General features: G+C 47.8%; 1 protein-coding gene across 1 annotated transcript in view; it reads right to left on the bottom strand.

Annotated features, from left to right (window-relative positions):
- Positions 1-23,079, bottom strand: part of LMAN1L (lectin, mannose binding 1 like) — a 463,181-nt gene that overhangs the window by 266,727 nt on the left and 173,375 nt on the right. Inside the window, exons 2-4 of the mRNA XM_069625277.1 lie at positions 17,102-17,256; positions 12,002-12,109; positions 11,853-11,914 (exon numbers count right to left, since the gene is read on the bottom strand). Coding sequence (XP_069481378.1) covers positions 11,853-11,914; positions 12,002-12,109; positions 17,102-17,256 — 325 coding nt within the window. The remainder of the gene's footprint in view (positions 1-11,852; positions 11,915-12,001; positions 12,110-17,101; positions 17,257-23,079) is intronic.

The raw sequence follows: 23,079 nt of genomic DNA, 5'->3' as shown, positions 1-23,079 counted from the left end.
AAGGCCACCTGGGGGGCAGCTAATCAGGGGAGTGCCAATATAAAGGCCTGTGCCATTGTGGTGTCAGGACACAGAGCGGAGCACCTCTAACCCTGTGCAGGGTTTCAGCATTAACACCTTGCAACATTTTCTTTTCATTTTAGAGTAAAGTGATCCTTGCGTGAATACGCACAAGGGTCCCTTACTCCAGTATTTTTTTTAACTTCCTGATCACTGGCACGGCTCTCGCGCTGTGGATCAGATTTAATGTTTTCATTTTCGGGATCCTCGGCACGGCTTGCACCAAGGATCCGATTTCCTTTTTTACATTTCGGGATCCCCAGCACGGCTTGCGCCAGGGATCCGATTTCCTTTTTTTACATTTCGGGATCCCCGGTGTGGCTTCATGTGACAGGGATCCTTTCTTTTATCCCCCAACTGGGGGTTACATGGTCCCCTCTTTGAACTATCCTCAGCCCTGAGAATAACTTTGGCCTGTTCAATGAACCTATCATGCCATGATTTAGGACAGGCCACCGGTTGCCACCCAGTACCTTGAATCTCAGGCACCTCCCACAGTACCCCTGAACTCCTAGGAACAGGCTCTAGAGAAGGAGTGATGGAGAGGAGCAAACTAGAACCTCTCCCTGGACCCCTGATGTATCATATGTTAATTTCATAACAGGTCTGCTCTCCCTGGTGGTACGACTGAGAACAACTGGGGCCTCAGGTAAGTTTTCCTCCGGACTTTGCAGAGTGCTCAGCACCAAGTCGGGGACCCTATCTTCCAGTGGAGGAATAGGTAAGGGTTTCTCTACCACGTCCAGCGTAGCAGGGGCGATTGCAGCAGGATCGGGAACAATATCTGAAGGAACACTCTGAGGATGGGGTTCAGGTTCCCTAGGAGTGGGATCTGGATCACTAGGTGTAGGGACCCACACTAGTGTCTGATCTAGCCCTTGGTCTGGGTAGATGCCAAATTGATCACTCCCAGTGTCAGCGTCTTCACTGGTTTCCGTCTGACCTTCTGATCTCTCGGCCTCAGTAGCTGGAGAGGCTTCTGGGGGTTGAGCCTTCAAAGAATCTTCTTCGGGCCTTTCAGGGTGGAGTCGCTGCCTCATCAATGGCCCCTTGGCCGGGTCCTCATCGGTCACCTCTGGTGTCAGCTCAACCTCATCACCGACTGGGAGCAGATGTTGCCGGTGCAAGGTCTTGATATTCCTTGGCCGACATTCCTATTGCAGTCGGTAGGCCGTAAGCTCTCCCAGCTGATGCTCTATGATGAAAGGCTGAGACTCCCACTTGTCGCCTAGGTTGTTGTGTCCTCTCTTTGCCAGGCTGTGGATTAACACACAATCACCAGGTTGAAGAGTGTGAAACCTGACCTTGGCGTCGTAGTGGCATTTGATCCCTTCTTCCGACTTCTCAGGGGCAGCCTGGGCGAGCGGACATGATTGTTCCAGTTGACGCGTAAGCTGTTTAACATAGCTTGCATAGTTCTCGCAGCCTGTTCCGTCTGCGGACACTTCAAAACAGAGGTTTACAGGCATCCAGGCGTCCCTTCCAAACATCAAGAAATATGGTTTAAACCCAGTGGCATCATTCTTCGTACAGTTGCATGCTTGGGTCAGGGTGGCCACATGCTGGCTCCATCTGTTCTCTTCTGGCCTCAGGGTTCCAGCAGGTGCAAAATTGTATGATTAAACCTCCCCACTTGGCATCCCCTGAGGGTGATATGGAGTGGTAGGGGTCTTCTTGATGCCAACCAGCTCCAGCATCTTTTGTATAAGTGTCGATTCAAAGTCTGGTCGCTGGTCGGAATGAATCCTGGCCAGCCAGTCATAGTGCACAAAGTATTTTTCCCACAACATGCGGGCAAAGGTGATGGCATGCTGATCTTTGGAGGGAAATGCCTGCGTGTTCCAAGTGAAGTGGTCTGTCACCACCAGGATGTTCTGCCCACCTTGCCTGTCCATCTCCAGCTTGAGGAAGTCGATGCAGACTAGGTCCATTGGCCTAGGACGCTGCAGATGGCAAAGATAGTCTGCAAGACACACCTGGCACAGTGCAGGCAATAATACTCTACATCTGACGCTAGTCTGGGCCCGAAAAACCTTGAGCGGACCAACTTGAAGGTTCTGTCGCTCCCAAGATGCCCGTACTGGTCATTGAGTGAACACAATACAGCTCGACGGAATCTCTGTGGCAAAACCAGGCGATGTAGTAGCCGGTCTCCAACTTTGTTTTCCTTGTACAGGATTCCACCCTTCTGCACAAGCATCTACCACTCCTTCAGCATTGCTGCTTGCTCTGGGTCATGAAGGATGTCTCTGGACACACCTGCTCCTGTGGTCTTGGCGTTTTGGAACATAGCGACTCCAGGATCCGCTAGCTGGCACATACAGATCTCATCTCGGGTCCGACGCGGTAGCTCAGATTCCTCCACACTGTTGATATTGCAGTAGACGGCGGGTACCGCCTCAGCTGAGGATCACAAGTAATCCATGTTCCTGGCTCTGTCTGGCTCTTGTTGACTTGCAGCCTGGCAGATATCTCCGATGCCTGATGAAGATAACTCCTTCCACAAGGTGGATCCAGCGGTATCATCTGGCTGAGCATGAGGCCTATGAGAGAGGGCATCGGCATCGATGTTAGTGTGCCCAGTTCTATACTTTAGACTGAAGTTATATGTGGACGGTGCGGCTAGCCAACAGTGTCCAGTAGCATCCAACTTTGCCGACTTCAAAACATACGTAAGGGGGTTGTTGTCCGTCCTCACCGTGAAGGTGTTGTGCAGTGGAGGTAATTCTGGAACTTCTCTGTAATGGCCCACTACAATGCCAAAAATTCCAACTTATGGACTGGGTAATTCTTTTCTGCTGCATGCAGGCTTCGGTTGGCGAAAGTGACCGGTCTCGTCTCACCGTTGGTCTCCTGGTAGAGAACAGCTCCTAATCCCTTCAGACTCGTGTCCACATGCAGGATGTCAGATTACTGCATATCCGCATAGGCCAGGAATGGTGCTGTGTTGAGTCCGTTTAAGCTCTGTGAAGGCCTGCTGGCATCCGTCAGTCCAACACTCACCAAAGGGCTCCTGTGGATGATATAAATGGTCTGCAGAGTTGGCAGTGTTCTTTGGGCTTCTCTGAGTAGGTGGGTACCCTTTGGTGAGGTCCACAAGTAGTCGGGAGATGTTGGTTTATCACGTGACAAACCTCCTGTAGTAATTACAGAATCCCAGAAAACGAACTCCTTCAGGGATTGAGGTCTTGGCCAGGTGAGGAGTGCAGCCTTTTTTGCCAGATCCATGGCAATGCCGTCCATGGAGACGATGTGCTTGATGTACTTGACACTTGTTTGGCAAAACTGCCACTTGTCCACACTGACCTTTAGCCCTTGCTTCCACGGGCGATCCAGCACCTTCATGAGCCTACTGTCGTATTCCTCCAGGGTCCTCCTGAATATAATGATGTCATCTAGGTACATCAGTACCTCTATGAGGTTCATGTCTCTGACGGCCTTCTCCATAAGACCGTGGAAAGTCGCTGGTGCACCGGAGATCCTCTGAGGCATCCTGGCAAACTCGTAAAAAACCAAGGGAAAGATGAAACCGTCTACGTGAAAACCTGGGTATCACTGATCAGGCTCTGGCTTGGCTGACCTCTTTCCTCTCAGAACGACCCTCCCAGGTCCAACTTGGGTCCTTCCTTTCATCTATCTTCCTCTCTACCTGTGGTGTTCCCCAGGGATCTAACCTCTCGCCCTGGCTTTTCAACCAATACCTGGCAACTCTCGCCCACTGCATTGCCACTTTCTGCTCAAATTTCCAGTGCTACATTGACAACACAACTCATTTTCAGGCTGCCCTCTGCCACCTCCTCTGCCTCTCTCGTCTCTGATTGCCTAACTGCCATTCAAGATCGGTGTGCCGCCAGTGATCTTTGTCTGAATGCCAGCAAGACGGAAATCCTCCTCATCGGCACACCTTCACCATCCTTTCCCCTCACTCTCTGGCCGGCCTCTCTTGGCCCTCCTCCTACCCTCACCTGCGAGGTTAAGAACCTCAGGGTCATCTTTAACTCCACCCTTTCTTTCTCCGCCCACATCTATGAGGTCTCTAAAAAGTCAAATTTCCTACTGCACCTCCTCAGAGGTACTCTGCCTTTCCCTCTCCTTCCCCCAGAAGCTCATGGTATCCCAAGCTCTGATTCTCTCTTTGTTGGACTATTGTAACAGCCTCTTTCTAAATCTACCTGCCTCTACTCTCCACCCTCTGCAACTAATCCAGAACAGGACTGCGAGACTTGTCCTTGACCTCAAGCCCTGGGATCGTATCTCTTCAGCTCTGAAATCTCTCCATTGGCTCCCAGTGGATACACGGATTAAATTCAAAACCCTCTGCATTGTCCACAAGGCTTTCTCAGGCATGGGTCCAAAATACCTTCAGCTATCCCTCCGCAAATACCTCCCCTTTCGATCTCTTCGTTCCTCTACCTCTAACTCCCTCAGGGTCAGTCGTTTTTCAAAGAAACGAGCTGGGGTAGATCTCTGTCTTCGGCTGGGGCCTCCCTCTGGAACAGCCTCCCTGCCACCCTAAAACTTGAGGAGAACCATTTGCGGTTCCGGAAACACCTCAAGACTTTCCTCTTTTCTTCTGCATTCACTCCCCCTCTCCCCTGCTTATCTGTGCTCTCTTGGCACCGTGTACCTGGCCACCTGCTGTCCTCCGGGACCAGGTACTGCTCACCCCGCCACCCTCCCGCACTGCCTATGGGCCACCCCTTGCACTGGGGTCTGTATCTGTACCCATACAGCCCCCCTTTTTCTTCCTGCACTTATCAGACCTACCCGGTCTCCTGCCTTAGACCTAGCACTTGCAAATTGCTGGCTGAACTACCACTGTTTGTTGCCTTTATTATTTATTTATCTGTTTCTCCTCTGCTTCTCACTTTCCACTTCTCCCCCCTTCCATGCACTTTTCCCCTCCCCCTCTCCCATGCACTTGCGCGTTCTCAATATCACTGGGCCTAGTAAGATCGCTGTTTTGTTCTCCCCTGTTCCCCTCCCTTGCCTTGTCTCGCTCTGAAACACTTGTGTATGAGCGCAATATTTTATTTCTATCAATGAAAGGGCTCTTCTCATGATCCGACGGATGCATCGGGATCTGGTAATTATCCACTCCGCAAGTCCAGGACCGAAAACATCGTACTCCAAGTCAGGCAGTCCAGTTCCTCATCCACTTGGGCGTGGTGTACTGGTATGGAATCCGGACATCCCCATTTCTTTTCTCCGGGCGACGACAATCAGAGAAGCGTAAGATAATCCCTGCCTGTATAAGATCATCTAGATGGTGGCGTACATCCTCCAAGATTCCTGGGGCTTGTGAAGAATGCCTCGGCGGCGCGCAGGGCAAGCATCTCCCTCAGGTGGTCCTTGTCCCCCTCCGAGATCTGGAAGTTTCCAAAGTCCAAGGTCTTCAGATCCAACACCGTCTCAGATGAGCTGGTGGTGACACTCGCTGGGGCTACAGATATGGTCAGGTGGAACTGTGCGATGATGGTGCATCCTGGTGCGATGATGGTGCATCCTGGTACACGGATGGTCCTATTGGTCACATTAATGACCGGTACCTTGATGGTCTTTGGGTCCATTTCATCGATTGTCAACGGGGTCTGCTGTACCAGTAAACCCACGGGGAGCTCACAGCATTGCTGGGTGCCTCCATCACCAGACGTTTTGGTCGTTGCTCCCTGCTGAGTGGTACTCTGTCAGGAACCATCACAGTAGCATGTGTCGGGATCTGCCCGAACCGGGTGGTGCGAACATATCCATTACATGTTCGGCAATGAATGCCGAATAGCACCTATGCGCTAATGTGATGACTGTGTCTACCCTTTATTTGTCTGGCTACGAATGCCTGAGGGTCCGGATCCTGGGCCTAGTAGGCTTATGCAATAAAGCTATGATTGGGGTGGCTCTTTGTCTTCCACTGGGTATGCACTCTACTTTTAGATCAGGTGATGTCTCTGGCAAGTTAAGTTCTTTTAAGGGATAATGATGCTGTGTCGGTCCCTACTCAAACCATAAACTACAACGGGAATACTCAGCCATCCGCTGCAAACGAATACCCGGGTCTGAAAACCCTGGACCTATTAGCAGTTATGTTCTCACAATATGACTGGGCTGGCTTCTGTTTCTCTGCAATGTACTACGCTATTAAATCAGGTGAGGACTCTGGCGAGGCCAACTCTTGTAAGTGACAAAGATGAGCTGTTGCTTTACAACTCAAACAGTACGCTACACCCGGAATACTCAGCCATCCGCTACACCTACAATTGTCAGGCAGGCACAGCACTAATAGCACAGCCAGTTTTGATGCTGGACCTTTCAGCTTCTTAGCATAACCAACCACGGATTTAGGAAGTACTCGTTATTCCCCCACAACTGGATGCAACTGCTTATAGATAAGGTGTTAACCAACTAGCAATTACTTGCTCAGGTACACACAGGGACGGTGGGTTTTATATCCGCAATCGCTTGGCCCAGTAATGCACTATGACTGATACCACTAGAATGGCCACTATCCTGTGCAGCCCGTGCCATTCCTAGTCCTAAACACTCAACACTCCAAAGCACAGGGAAGCTAATAGCCTGGTACAGCAGGTATGGAAACTGCCAAACTCAACATAGATTATATTGTTAAGCTAGAGAGGTACAGCCATACTTGACAAAACAGAATTGAGTCCACACTAGACTGAGAGGTTCCTGGAGAACTAAAGCACCTAACCTCTATAATAGGGAGCAAATGTTATCTCAGCAGGCACAGGAAGGTAATCGGTAACAAGAGACCTCTTCCAACTGCACGGATACTCGCACATGCCTACCAATATGCTGACTCCTCTGCACCATAACACAAGAGAATGCAGCTATGCCCCATGATTAATTTCGGCCTAGCTGCACACATAAGTATACACCACCATGCACACCTCAACGATCTTTAGAACACAGCTATCCCCCCACGTTAAAATCTGCCGAGCTGCACACATAATCTCATATAAAAGCACCACCTCGCTAGAATGCAGCTACGCCCCTCCCCCCACTCCCCCAAGACAATTTGGCCTAGCTGCACACATACTACTGGTCTCACACAACCTTCACAGTACTCCTAGCATTAGAATGCATTTACCCACAACAACATTTTGGGCTAGCTGCACACATACTCAGTGCACACACGCACTACTTACCACCCTACTTTCTCCACTGACCTGGACTATGGGCCCCAAAGGCGTTCAAACCACAGCTTGTTGAGATCATACTAAAGGTGAAAGGCTCTATATAGATGCCCAATAACATAACACGATCACATAGTTCACACTTTTCCTAAAAGGTTTGACAAAACCGGAGGAAAATAAAATAACCCAGATAAAAATACTAATTTCAGATGAAGCACATGCAGAACACTGGAAGTTTCCTCGGAAACAGCCAAGCAAAAACCAAACATCCCAATCCACTTAACATTTTCAGAAGAAATGTTTTTGCTCTGGACTATTTTTCATTATTGTGCCTGTGCACTTTTGTACTTCTGCACATTTGCACTTTAGAAATCAAGCTTTGAGTGATAGCAGGGAAAGATGATGGCTGGAAGGTTTTGAATGAATACATCTCGGGCCATCGTTTTGGAGTCTGCATTACAGAAGAGGAAAGACCATGTGAAAATCCAGTTTGGTCCCACCCCAAAAAGGGGAGTCCAGCTTGAACTGCTAGGTCATGTCCCTTCAGCACGAGAGCAAAAGTACCCCCCCAGAGAACCTTCCAACCATTAAACTTTTGGTTATAGACCGTCGGCCCAAGTAAGAGAGGGTATGCAAAGACGTGTACCCCTTGTTCACTGATGCAGAGTGAACCAAGCTGCCCTCACGGATGAGGCTCAACAAGATCAAAGCCTTGTTTTTCTGAGATTGCTTGTATTTCCAGCAGAGGCAACATGGCCTAGCAGTGTGGGCTGGACTGCTCTTATTGGTGGCAGGTCCAAGACTGATTTGCATATGGCTGTTCCTCTTCTGTGATGGAACAGACAGGGTAAAAACAGTGGCATGGAAGGTAGGGCAGACCAATGCCACTGGTTAAGATTATTTCATAACCTTCCACCCATCACACTTCTGGTTTTAATTCCTTGGGAAGCTTGCCGAGTTATCAGAGTGCCATGCCTCAGAGTGCCATGCCTCACATTTAATGGAGCTGGATTCAAAACATTAATGCCTTGCACAAAAACAGTATCCAGTTATAATATTGGCATTTACAATACAGTTGCATATTACATCGTTCAACTAACATTATTTATTTTTTTACATCTTGTGTGAAACATCGCTACTTGCAAGACGTGGGGCAGAGCAACTGGTAGGATAGTACAGTTTATAATTATGGGAAACCTTGCATATATAAGGAAATACAACACCTGAACAGACATTGGCAATGCCAACAGTTTGGGCTTTTCGGTAGGCATGGGAAAGGCGCCTGCCGGCACTGCAGCAGTTGTATTGACTGGCCATTGGTGGTAGTAGGTGCAAAATGGTGCGAGTACCTGGGCATATAACAGCAGTGCATGGAAAATGCCTACAACTTCTACACAATCCAAAACCGTTGGCTTTGCAGATGCTTGTTTTACTAGGACGTCAGTGAAGGACACACATGGTGCTTATAGATCGAGTGGCAAAAGGCAGACCTGGCTAAAATATTTTTATTACACCAGCAGCTGGCTTACAGCTGCAATTGAGTCATTAACTCTCAGAAGACTGCTTTGAAAAAACACTGGCAGGCACTTTCAGTGCAAAGTTTGATTGCAGGTTTTGATTAAAGCAAGCTCAAAGAGTTCCCATGAGGAGGTGTTTCGGGTGAGGAGGGGCAAGAACACATGGCGGGATGGCCATAGCGATTTATAGCATGACAATGGGTGGGCAAATAACCAAACAACACCTACAAGCGATGTGTCCCTCATACGCCATTTCTCCGGACCTGTACTTAGTTTCGGCTTGCAGGTGGCACTGGCACCACTGCCACCTAACTGCCCAAACTAAAAATGAATACAGGTACATGGAGTCAGTGAATTTCAGGTTGATGCAACCAGGGTTGACGAGTCATGTTTTGAAAAGGAGAAGGTGAGTATGTAGGCTGGCAAGGGGTCAACGGGAATCTGTAAGGGGGATACAGAGTCCCCTCCTCCCTTCCCCCCATTAATAGTTCAGCAAATACAAGACATAAAGCAAAAAGGAGTGCACCCTCAGGAAATGAGACATGGCTGACTGCGCCTGTAGGGGAAGGAGGAACCGCCATGTTGGCTGCGTGCGTCTGTTATTGTTCATGCGTGAGGCACACGTGTTCATTTCACGAGTCCGTTAGTCTTTGTAGGCGTTACTTTGGCATATCTGAACTTTTCTTTTCACAAAAGCAGACACCTTTTCTTGTACCGTCTTTAGAGGGATTTCTGCCGCTATTTCTGGTATATTAGTTTCAAAAACAAGTATTTCAATATACAGCGACGTATAACGCAGCATTATTCGAGTGGCATGTTTTCGAAAACCCGTTTTACGGGTGATTTTGTAACATGCAACCAAAAAAAACGTCTGTTAGAAGCTGCAATAAAGCTGAGAATCAAGGACTGTCTGAGGCTGCAGGCACTGAGGATTAAAAAAAGGCCAAGGCACTGCCCCTGCGCTTCAGTGGGAAGGGCGTCACTATTTGAAAAAGGAAATGTATTGAAATTTTGCAGACAGCTAAACAAAAATCATATTTTACAATCACTGTGATTTGTAGCGATTGGAATAAGAAGCACCCCGTGAAACAGGCGCTTGGCGGGTCACGTGTCATTCCCACATTAATTGAATCCGTTGCTTTTTGATTCTGTCTGAGTCTGGTCTTATTGTGCAGCTGGCCAACACCGAAAGGGAGTGTCTGAAATATGTCAAAATGTCAAATGAATAAAAATAATAGCCACTCTTATTCACTGGACAACATCCACTGTACAAGTTCACATGCATGGGTTAGCCATTCACAAAACAGCACAAAACAATTGGACAACACCCCTTCAGTAGACCTTACTGGGGTGTGTGACTTGATATCATAGGTTTTTTATAACACATGATCTCGCCTCCCCTAGACCCCATCACTTATGCAAGGCTCTCCAACATTAGACCTCATCAATTCCCAAGACAACGCCGCTCATGCGTGAGGGAACCCTTCTTCAGTGGGACCACTGTTCCTCTACAAAACGATGCCTTCTCACCTAAACCATAATTGCTGTTCTAGAACACAACTCCTCCACTACACCACTTCCACTAAACAAGCCCCCCTGCCCTAGGCTGCATCTCCAGTAGGAAACAGTCTCCACTAGGACACAGATATCCAGGATCATATCATCCCCCTCCTGCCCTAGGCTGCATCTCCAGTAGGACAGAGTCTCCACTAGGACACAGATCTCCAGGATCATATCAACTCCTCCTGCCCTAGGCTGCATCTCCACTAGGACACAGATCTCCAGGATCAGATCACCTCTCCTGCCCCAAGCTGCATTTCCACTATGACACAGCTCCCCAGGATCATATCACTCCCATCTACCCTAGGTAACATATCCACTAGGACACACATCGCCAGGATCATCTCACCCCCTCATGTCCTAGGCTGCATCTCCTCTGGGATACAGATCTCCAGGATCAGATCACCCCTCCTGCCCTAAACTGCATTTCCACTAGGACACAGCTCCCCAGGATCATATCACTCCCATCTACCCTAGGTAACATATCCACTAGGACACACATCGCCAGGATCATCTCACCACATCATAGCCTAGGCTGCATCTCCTCTGGGACACAGATCTCCAGGATCAGATCACCCCTCCTGCCCTAAACTGCATTTCCACTAGGACACAGCTCCCCAGGATCATATCACTCCCATCTACCCTAGGTAACATATCCACTAGGACACATCGCCAGGATCATCTCACCACATCATAGCCTAGGCTGCATCTCCTCTGGGACACAGATCTCCAGGATCAGATCACCCCTCCTGCCCTAAACTGCATTTCCACTAGGACACACATCGCCAGGATCATCTCACCACATCATAGCCTAGGCCATATCTCCTCTGGGACACAGTCTCCACTAGAGCACACATCTCCAGGATCATACCAACCCCTCCTGCCCTAGGCCGCATCTCCAGTAGGACACAGTCTCCACTCGGACACAGTTTTCCGGGATCATATCAACCCCTCCTGCCCTAGGCTGCATCTCCACTAGGACATACATCGCCAGGATCATCTCACCACATCATAGCCTAGGCCATATCTCCCCTGGGACACAGTCTCCACTAGAGCACACATCTCCAGGATCATATCAACCCCTCCTGCCCTAGGCTGCATCTCCAGTAGGACACAGTCTCCACTGGGACACAGTTTTACGGGATCATATCAACCCCTCCTGCCCTAGGCTGCATCTCCACTAGGACACAGTACCCACTAGGACACACATCGCCAGGATCATCTCACCACATCATAGCCTAGGCCATTTCTCCTCTGGGACACAGTCTCCACTAGAGCACACATCTTCAGGATCATCTCACCCCATCCTGGCCTAGGCTGCATCTCCTCTGGGACAGAGTCTACACTAGGACACAGTTCTCCAAGACCATATAACCTATGTGTTTTTTTGTGGAAAGTTGCCTCTCAGCCCGTGCAGTAAAGTGTTGTGGGCACCGGATACCAGGAATGCAGATGATGAGGAGAACAATACGTTGGTATCAAAAGCAGTGATGACGAAGGATGGGCATCCAGAGATCGACCAATCTCCGTCCATCATTGCCTCCTCCCTCTTCCCAGCACTTACTTGGAATGATCATAGATGAGTTTGCCATTGTTCCCCACGACCAGTATGATTGGGTTATTCTTCTGTAAGGGAGAAGATGGTGGTTAGAGTTGCCATCAGGGGGCATCAGGTTGAGAACATGAGGCAAGGCCATGGATGGAGAGACTTACTCGATCATCATTGTCAAAGGTGTCGAAGAAGATTCCAATGCCGTCCCAGAGATCAGCGGCACCGTACACTGAGCCTAAATCACCCCGCTGACGCGTGTACCAAACCGCCTGCAGGAAGAACAAAGGGCAAGATGTGCAGTCAGTATCACTCATGTCTTATCACCGCAGGTTTGAAAGACATTCAACCCGAATTTCTAATGACAAATCAACCTGGGACGGCGGCCGGGGTGGGTAAGGAACAGGGTTTCAAGAAGAGGGGAAGCCGTGGGCATTAAAAGGAAAAAATTAAGAAAGTAGGCCAAATAGGGAGGGGATAACCACAAGGGGAAGTGGATATTAAAATGGACACCACCCTCGGATAAGGATTATGGAGAGACATCAGGAATTTGTCATGTAACATTTGAGATGAAAGTACTTTTCTACAAAATAGAGAAACAAGATAATTCATCCTAACCACTCAGAACCCAGGGGGAGAGAGAGACTCATATCAAGCTGCGTCACAGCCTTGTCTAGACCCTGCCACAGCCTCCATTTTAGGTTTCCACCTCTGACATCGTACGTTGTCGCATCCTCTATGTGTAATGAGTGCTGTGGCATTGTATACATGTCACATCCACCATTATGCCGTTTCTCAGCCTCCACTATACAAAGTCTTAGACCCCAATATTCTGTTACAGACTCTGTTATAGTGTCACATCCCTGAGTGCACGTTGTCACTGCCTCACTTTGCGTGTCATAACTCTCTTGTACAGCCCATCACACCCTATATCACACGGCATCACAGCCTCCATTGTGCATTGTTGCAGTAGCAAAGACATAACGCAAAAGACTCCGTTATATGGCGCCATAGTGCCATTATACAGTGCACCAACATTCACTAACGAGCCTGACATCTTCCATTGGACAGCGACACAGCCTCCATCATACTCTGTCACAACCTTCAGTGCCACAGCCTCAGGTTCTCCAATGTACGCACCGCGATAGCCTCTAGTGTGCCCGCAACGCCCAGTTCCGGTGGAAACGGTGTCACATCCTCCAAGGTATGGCACAGTCTCCAGTGCAGAGAAAGAAGAACACCGTCTCCAGCACATCATGTGAATGGCTCCAATTACTGTCTCCAGCGCGCCCACAGCAGTACAGACTTAAACTCAACACGGTCCACTGAGATAATCTAAGCATTGTGCAAAGGTCGAAGTGAGATGGAACTCACCGGAACTGGGTTCCACTACTTCTCTTTTTTACTGTTTCTAGTTCTACTACTTTTTAAAGATCTGTACGTGTGTTGTTCAGATAAATACAACGTCTTCTGGAACACTTATCAGTAACTCGAAGCATATCTATGCTACTGTTGTCCAGTAATATAAAAAGCCATAACAGGCTTGACAATGAAAGTGAAATCTAGACAGCAGCCGCTCCACACTTTCTATACGGTCTAAAATGTGCAGGAGCAAACGCTCCCCCATCCCTCACAGCAGTTACATCTCAACTGAAATCCCTTTTGACCTAACCCAACAAAATGAAAAACAATTCAGGAGGGCCCCTCCCAGCCCAATCTTTTCCCCACTCCACTAACTTGGACCTTGACCTACTCCGTCCCCACCACTTAACACGTGTTTTGTACCATTCTCCATGCACTACCTGCCCCGGTGGGAGCTGTAGTTACAGTACATTTTTGGTTTTGGCGAATTTATGTGGCACTTGCGCCACACAATTGTGAAAACCTCTGTTACATACGCGCGAGAGAGAAGGAAGTGGGGTTCTTAACTGAGTCTATAGGTTTGGCATAGCAACCGGCAACGACACGACATGAAAATACCAACTCACTAAAGTTTCTTTTCCCAGCCGTGCAGTGATTTGTAAGGTTGCATTGCTGGGTTATTATTGGCTATTTTACATACACTGTTGGCTCTTTTTTGGGCTACTTTCGACGACAGATCTTTTTTGTAGTCCTTTCGAGGCTGCTTCTCTACCCTCGCCCACGCCCACTCTCTCTACTCCCACCCACCCCCACTTTAACCCGCTCTACTCATAGCTGCCCACCCGCATTACATGTGCTAGTTGGGCTTTGTTTGGACTGTTTTGGGCTACTTTTGAGAGTCCTCCCAAGGCTGGTTTGTTCTTCATGTTTTCTACCTCAACCAATTACCACCACTCACCCGCCCCAACCCCACTCTTTACCCCGAACTCCACTCTCTCGAACCCATACCCACCCACCCCCTACACACTCTCTACATACTCCCACTCTCTCTACCCAAACCCCCCACCCTACCCACACTCTCTACCCCTAACTCCCACCTGTCTCTCGACATACCTCCACCCCTACCCACCAAACCCCCACTCTTTCTACCCCACCCGCCCTGTCCCCACTCTCTCTACTCAACCCTAAACCCTTTCTTTATCCGCTCCCATGTACCCTATCCCATTCTATCTCTATTCCCTACCGACCCTAGTCTACCCCCTCTATTACCCCACCCCCCTACCCACTCTCGGTACCCCTCTGATCCTTTCTATCACACTGTCGCTTTATTTCGTACCCGCTCACTCTCACCCTTTCTCGCTCATATTTCCACTTGCTCATAATCAATGGCGTCCTCTCTCAATGGCTTCCTCCCTTACTCTATTCCTCTTCTCGATCTCATGCACACTTGCACCCCGAATCGCATTCTCCTGTGAAACTTTGCACTCTCCTCCTTGCACCCTGGTGCCTATAAATGCACAGGACAGCAGTAAACGCCCAAACTGTTGGCATTGGCAATGCTTGTTTCCTCTGGTCACAGCTGCATGTGTAAAGTTTCAAAACCTCAATATCGACGATGCCTCGTTTGAAAACAGAAACTTGAAAATGTAAGTATGGAAATGCCTTCTTCTGTAATGTTTCTATTGTTACTTTTACTGCAAGATCAAAAACACGCGGGAAGCGATTCATTATTATTTTATTCATCCCTTAAATAATTCTGCTGTAGGTCTCCCTTCTTATAGTGAAAACCATATACATTAACCTACTTAGTTTTTACTTCCAGTATTACAGGGGACAGCCCCATTTTATTTTCTGCAGCATTTTTATGGCCCCTACTGCAATGTTTCTTTTTTCTTTTTTTTTTTTTTTTTAAAGGTGTCTTGTTTTTTAAAATGGAGGATATCCACGGTTACCCTTGCACTTGTACCCACCTACTACTTTCCCGCCGTTTTTTTCGCGTTGGGAGCAATTTGGAGGATGGAGGAAAGCACGGGTCCAACATTTGATGTATTTTTTCGGGCCTTGATTTATTTATTTATTTTATTTGTAATGCGCATCGACAAGGCTTGGTAGGCATAAGAGCGCAAGTACACACAGATAAGACAAAACAGATCCGGACGGGAAGGCGGGACCAGTGTTGGCTAAAGAATCTAGCAGAAAAGGGGTGTTTTAAGAACCGGTTTGAAAGTCAGAAAGCTGCTACAGGCCCTCAGATCAGGCGGAAGATCATTCCATAGCCTGGGGGCTGTGTGGGCAAAGGAGTTCTGTGCAACCATGGCCAGTCTTGCCTTAGGCATGAGCAGAAGATTTGAGTTGTTTGATGTCAGAGCCCTTCTCTCTGGCAGCAGGACCAATTTCGCAGCGCGATATCTAGGGACATTTCTGTGGCGGCATTGGTGTGTAATACAGTGTCCGAAGGATCACTCTCTTTTCCGCTGGGAGCCAGTGGAGATTTTATCTGGCGGCCGCGATGTGGTCCGATCGTTTCAGTCCCTCCACCACTCTCACCCCGTTATTTTGAATGACCTGAAGTTTTGCCAGTTCCCCTTTTCCTACGCCCTGAAGAAGGATGGAGCAGTAGTCAATGCAGATCACAATAATCGCTCTTGCGATCGCCGCACAGGTGAATCTACTAAGGAAAGTCCTCATTTGGGCAGGCAATTTCAAGTAGTAGCCTGTACTAGATACCAGGCCACTGATATGCGCTTTCAAGCTCCTGATCCAGTACCACACACGGGATCTTCACTTTAATTTTACAACCTGCGATATCAAAGGTTTGACATTCATCCCTGAGTTTCCTTGTCCGGCCAGCAGTGCCAGCAATCATCAGCTCAGTCTTCTAGGTGTTTAGTGCTAACCCATTATCCTTCATCCAGAATTCAATGAGACTAAACACATGATTAACAGAAATTGGATCTTTGGTGTAGTTCCCAGTAAGGCGAATCAGACACCGAGTGTCGTCAGCATAGTTGGCATACAAGGTGCCCTCCTTATTCAGCATGTTAAAGAGGGGAGTGGTAAAGATGTTAAATAGAGTGGGGGAGACACACGCTCCTTGTTGCACCCCGCATGTCACCAGATAACTTTCACCCATGGCCATGGTACTGAATACTTTAGTCATACGGCCAGAGAGAAATGTATTTGACCCATTTAGCTGCGTTAAGGGACACAAACGAGGTGTCAGAGTCTCTGTATCAGTACATCATGGTCCACTACATCAAAAGTGGAAGACAGATCTAGTAGCATGAGCAAAACTGTACTACCTTCCTCAAAGTAGTGAAGGATATTAGATTTGAGATCCAATAAGGTGGACTCAGAACCATGTGATTTATCGGAAGTCTGGCTGTTTATGACCCAGAAGGTTGTGCGTTTCCAGAATCTGAATATATGCCACCCTATCCAGAATTTTGAGAAGAAAAGGGATGTTTGTAATGAGGTGAAAGTTCTTCGGCAGGGCTGGGTCAAGAGATGGCTTCTTCAGAAGGGGCGAGTTCCATGCCTGTTTAATAGACCCGGGTACATCGTCCTCTTGGAAGGCGCAGTTGACAAACATGGCTATTATAGATAACAATTGAGCTGCACAAGTTTTAACCATCACTGCTGGGCAGATATCTGCCTTGCATATCTCTCTTGATGCTTCAAACTTCTGTTTTATCACAAACTTTTATTTTCAAACTCAGGAACAGGTATTAGGGTCACAGCCCTTACCCGGCACCTCCATGCACACCCCAAGTCAAAGCCTTCTACATGCATTTTGAGTCAGAGCTTTGAAAAAACACAGAGCAAAACTTCCCCACCCACAGTACACATACAATCCCTTTTATTTGTGTTCACACATGCATCCAAAACAAAGTAGATCTCACCAGCCCGTCAGCACCGTTCCGTCCCCGCCCAGTGATCCGGAAGGAGATCTCCACCCCCCAGTGCTCGAACGAGGCATTGTACTTCGTCCACATGGAGCCACTCTTACTCCTCAGGGAGGGCACCAGCCGGACCTCCTCAAGCCCAGGAATGGCATCTGTAAGACAACAGCAGCGTCACAGGAGAAATCCACAATTTTACAGATGACACCATCAAGAGGTTTAGACTTCGTATTAGCGATAAATAGGGCTCCTGGCTATACCCCGATCTACCCAGGTAGGTCAAAATGTGGAAAAAACAACAATCAGGGTGACCGAACGTCATAAACACACTTTCAATAATCTTACTAGTTCATATGATAAATGCTATTCACTGTGTTTTGGGTCAAATTAAATTTAATTTTTACCACATGATTCAATGTATATATATGTTTTCACATATAATTCTGACAGGACATATATTGATGAAGATGCAGTATCCTAACATGATATATAAATACTATTGTCCATACATTTTGGCCTGGACATACATTCTAAAACAACATAGAAGGTCCCTCCATTGCAACATTTTGGGATCATGGTGATCACATTATAAGCACAACAAAAAACAAACATGTAAATAATATTACAACATTTTCAGTGTTGACATTGAACACTGGGGGGATGTCGACACAAACGTGTTTCAGCCAATTAAGAGCTGATCTCTTCTGCTAAAAAATTGATGGCCTTCAACAGGACGGAGGAGAGCAGTTGGATAATGGTGGCCTGTTTCTCTTGTGATCTTTGTATTTTCACACAGTGTGTCAAAAACCACTTCGAGGGTACGGTGCAGAAGACGGCGAAATGCTGATCTTTCTCGCTCGCGGTGTTCCCTTTGTATTGATCACGGCGGGATATTAAATGGTCACCTTCTCTTTTTGAGGTGGAGTAGATTGTGCATTCTGCTGCGAGTATACCAGGTCGCTTGCGATCGCTGGATTCGAAGTGGATGCCTTTGCCTGCAGACATGGACAGCCAATAGGAACTGCTCAAATATTATTTGTGTTAGAACTAAGGGCTTGTAATGGCAGATGCATAACTGATAAACCGGCAACAAAACACCTTCTTTGGCAATAGTAACTCGACTAGGATTTATAGTTTATTATATTAATCTTAGCTGGAGACTGGGGAATTGTAGGGAAGTTTGAAGTTACAGAACGCCATGAAAGCGACCATCAGCAGAACCTTTTCTGTTTCATTGGCATGGCATTTTAGGCCGTTATCCGTTTTTTGTTTACACTTTTGCTATTTCTGCTGTTATTTCCTCATTTGGTCTGTCACACCACTTTTATGCTGATGACACTCAACTTTTTCTCTCCTTTTCTTCTTTTTCTTCTGAGATTCACTGCACTCTTTCTGCTTGTCTTCTGGCCATTAGATCTTGGATGTCTTCTCATTATCTTACACTTAATGCTGGGAAAACTTAGATTCTCATTTTCCCCGCTAAAACTCTTTCTCCTCTTCCCCCCATCCTTTATTTCTTTCCCCCATCCCAGCTTCCAGTCTCATCTATGGCCCGAAATCTAGGGCGCCACCTTTACTCTAGTCTATCCTTCTCTCATCGCATTTCTCTAACTTCGCGCGCCTGCTGCTTTCACCTACACAATATCCGTAAAGCTCATCCATTTCTCACTTTTCAAGCCTCTAAATTGTTGATTTCCTCTGTGATCTTTTGCTGACTCTTTTACTGTTCCCTTGCTCCATTTGAGCTCCCAATTACTCATCTTGTCCCTCTCAAATCTGTTTTGAACTCTTCTATATGTTTTCTTTGCCTTCTTCCTGTCCAAGACTCTATCGCGTCCTCTCTTGCTACGCTTGGCTTGTTATCTTTTCACTCTCAACTTAAAGTTAATTTCCTATGCCTCGTTTTCAAATGCCTCTAGTTTCTTGCTCCTGACTATCTTTCTGTTCTGGTATCTTTCTATATCCCTTCTCGTTCTCTCTGATCCTCCTCTCAATTTCTCTTGGTGGCACCATGTCCCCTTGTGCTCAATCTTGTTTTCGTACTTTCACTCCTTTAGCTCCCCTTCACTGCAACACCCTCCTTAGTCTTTTCAGTCTATCTCTGTCTATTCTTCACTTCGTAAGTCATTGAAGTCTCAACTTTTGCAACATACTTGATTGATTGTTTTCTTATTATTTTTTGCTTATTCATTGTATTGCACCGTTCCCTGTTCTTTGTACAGCGCCTTTGGCTTAAGGCGCTGTATAAAACATAAATGAATACAAATACAAGAAGGGGGTAGGTTCCCAGTTAACTACCTCCCGATATTATCCCTCCTGGACGCAACTTGGAAAACCTTTGCAAAAGCTGTGCTTAAGCACTTGCAGGAATGGGCTTCTACACAAGGGATTATTAGTCGCTTACAGGCAGGCCTCCAAGCTGGTAGGAGCACGATCGACCAAGGCTTCAGACTATTTCTCATACTTCAGAAATGTATTACCCTAAAGAAAGGCAACCTCTATGCAGTCTTTATTGACTTCAAAATCGCATTCAACAGCGTACCACGCGCAACGCTATGGGAAGTGCTTAAGGATAGGAGCATCCCAGGGCACCTCCTTTGGATAATGCAGCAGCTTTTGCAAACAAATAAGCAGTTGTCCGATGGGGCCTCACGGGTGAAACAACAAAGCCTTTTAAAGTTGCTAAAAGAGTCAGGCAGGGTTGCGTCCTGGCACTGATACTGTTTACATCTATATTAACAAGTTCATTGAGGCATTAACAGCAAATAGCATTGACCCCCCTAGATTAGACTATGACAGGATCCCAGCTCTTTTCTCTGCTGACGACACAATCCTCCTTGCCACGACACCGGTTGGGCTTAGTGAAACTTTAGTTATCTTTAGTGAAAAATGCAAGACCATGGGCTTGGAGATAAACATTGGCGAAACCAAGGCCATACCATTCCACACAAAACATAAGAGCTACAGTTTGAATATAAGTATTGAAGGGGGAGACTAGAGCAGGTTCCGACCTACGATTACTACGTTTTCTGAAAATTGCCAATGGGCTGCCCAGATATTTAAAGCCAACACCAACTCAGAGAGAAACAGCAGTGCAGTGGCAAGGTTCACCCAGAGGCATGGAGGTAAGGTTGCGCAACCGCCCATCAAGACATCCAAAGTACAGCTGAAATTGGCGGCCTTGTACGGGGCGGACATTTGGGAGTATTGGAATTCACAGGAACTAGCCATTAGGGAAAATGCTTCCTCAAAAAGTTACTCTGGTTGATGTATTGATTTATTATTTGCTTTTTAGGCGCTTATACAATAAGAAAATACTGTTTCAAAGCGCCCACAGGGCAAGGGATGGAGCAAGGGTGGGGAATACATTAAACTACATCAAAAACACAATTAAAAAAAGAACAGTAGGGGGAAAGGAAAAAAGGAGGGACCTACTATGCCTTGTGAGTGTTCAGGATGTGAAAGTGCAGCAAGGAAGAAGGCAGGGGATCAGTACTGTGGGGTCTGAGCTCATGGGTGAGCCACACTTGAAGTGCTAGGAATGTTGAGTGCTACACAGCATGGAGCCGCGGGGGGTGTAAGTGCGAGCCACCAGGGCGGAGGGTGTAAGTGCAAGTGCAGATAGACAGGAGCTGGGCCAATTGGGTGAGGGATGTCAGGGCTCCGAGGATGCATAAGGGCCCAGGACACCAATCGCAGCAACTGTTGGATTAGAAGTGTAAAGAAGAAGAGAAGGAGGAGATAAAAAGGAGAGTCTTAAGGAGCTTCCAGAATTTAAAAAAGTCCTTCTCAAGTCGAAGAGGGATGGGGAGGCTGTCCCATAGGAGGGAGCCAGCTGAGGAAAGCGAACAACCACCTACCCTCTATTTAGCAAAATGCTTTACCCGCAGGGAGTAAAAGCCAGAGGAGCGTAGTGGTCTAGAGGGGGGAGTATTTAGTAAGATAAAGTTGAAGATAGTGTGGTCCCCGTGCCAAGACCGCCTTGTAGATGATGCAGAGGGATTTGAATTTAATCTGTGCAGCAACCAGGAGCCAGTGAAGACTTTTAGTTCAGGAGAGATGCGGTCCCTGGGCTTAAGGCCAAGGATAAGTCTTGCTGCCCTATTCACCCTATTCTGGATTAGCTGGAGGGGTCACAGAGTGGATGATGGTAGATTCAAGACGAGGCTTTTGCAATAGCCAAGCCTAGAGAGAACCAGAGCTTGGGTCACAATGAGCCTCTGGGGGGGAAGTGAGAAAGGGATAATTCCTTTGAGAAGGAAGATCTGAAAGTGGGACTTCTTGGCAATGTCCTGAGTGTGAGGGAGGAAGGCTAGAGAGGAGTCGAAGATGGCACCAAGGTTTCTGACTTCAGAAGAGGGTGCAGGGGGAGAGCCCAAAGAGGAAGGCCAGAGTGAAGGGAAGAAGGAGGGAGCAAGGGTCCCGATGAGAAGGATCTCAGTTTTACAGGCGTTGAGGCAGAGATCATTGGCGGTGCACCAGGACTGTATGGCAGATAGGCAGTCAGGGATGATGGAGGGTGTAAGAGGGTCGGCAGGGAGTTTGAAAAAGAGCTGAGTGTTGTCTGCATAACACTGGAAGTTGAAAGAGAAGGAGGAGATGAGGCATGCAAGCAGAGCAAGGTAGATGTTAAAGAGCCAGGGGGAAAGGATAGAACCCTGGGGGACACCACAGGTAGAGAGGGAAATAGGAGAGGAGAAGGTGCCCTGGATGACTTGGGAAGAGTGGTCAGTAAGGAAGGATGTCAGCCAGTCCAGTGCCCATTAAGAGATACCAAGGGTATTGTGGAGCCTTTGTATGAGGATGGAATGGTTGATTGTGTCAAAGGCAGAGGAGAGATCGAGAAGGATAAGGACAGCTGGGGAGTTGGAGTCCAGAGATGCGAGCAGTTCTTCACATGTGTTCAGAAGAGTAGTTTCCATGACTCTGGATGCTCAGAATCCAGATTGTTGGTCATGGACACCACAAACAAGTTCAGTGTGTGAGTTGAGTTGGGGCAAAACCAACTTCTCCAGCAGTTTCCCCAAGAAGGGGGTGATGGAAATAGGGAGGTAGATGGCAGGTAGGATCTGATGAAAGCTTTTTCAGGAGTGGGTGCACAACAGATTGCTTAAGGGAGGAGGGGAAGATCCTGTGAGGAATTGGTGATTTCAGAAATCGGGGAGTGCAGGGGCAAGAGATCCAGTGTTATCCTTGATGGTCCTGGATGAGCAGGGGGAAAACTGTTTAGAAAAGGCCTTCATGGAGTGGACAATTCTAGTAACTTCTTCAGGTGTGACAGGGGTGAAGGAGGAGAAGGAGGACAGAGGAGGGAGGGGGGGATGAAGGTGAGGGCGTGTGAGACAGGGTTTGAGGGAGAGAAGCAAGGGTGCTATGGATGTCCTGGGTTTTGGAGGCAACAGGTGAGGCAGTGCATTGCATAGGGCCTGCGAAGGAGAAGGGGAGGAGGAGACTGAGGAGGTGTTGACTAGTTCCCTGCAAATCTTGAAAAGTTCAGCCACCGTGTTATTGGATGCACCAGAAACCCGTGCCTGAATGTGGGCCCTTTTCTTGGCACAAATGGCGTGTCTGTATTGCCTTTGGATCAGGCGGCAGGCTAGTTTGTCAGAGCATAAGCCTGAGGTTTGCCACTTCCATTCTGCTGCCCTGCACTTACGTTTCAGGGCCTCCAGTTCGGAGACGTACCAGGTGTTATGCTAAGAGACAGGTTTCAGGTGGATCCTCATGACTGGTGCAAGAATGTCAAGAATATTGGTGATGAAGAGGTGGAGGTTGCTGAGGGCAGAGTCAGAGGTAGAGTCAGAGGTGGGGGTTTAGGGGAGATGAAGGTGGAAGCAAAGGCAGCCACAGACACGCGCGCTTCTTTGGGTGGATGTTAGCAAACAAGGTTGGTGGGACTTTCGGGGGGGGGGTGATCAGGGGGCCAAGGGGACTCAAGTGGGAAGAGAGGAGAGAATGGCCAGACCAGGAGAGGGGGA

This window comes from Ambystoma mexicanum, chromosome 11, assembly GCF_040938575.1.
Source record: "Ambystoma mexicanum isolate Mex_15411 chromosome 11, UKY_AmexF1_1, whole genome shotgun sequence".
Lineage (NCBI taxonomy): Eukaryota > Metazoa > Chordata > Amphibia > Caudata > Ambystomatidae > Ambystoma > Ambystoma mexicanum.
The sequence above is the reverse complement of the archived record's forward strand: the minus strand, read 5'-3'. Positions and strand labels throughout refer to the sequence as shown.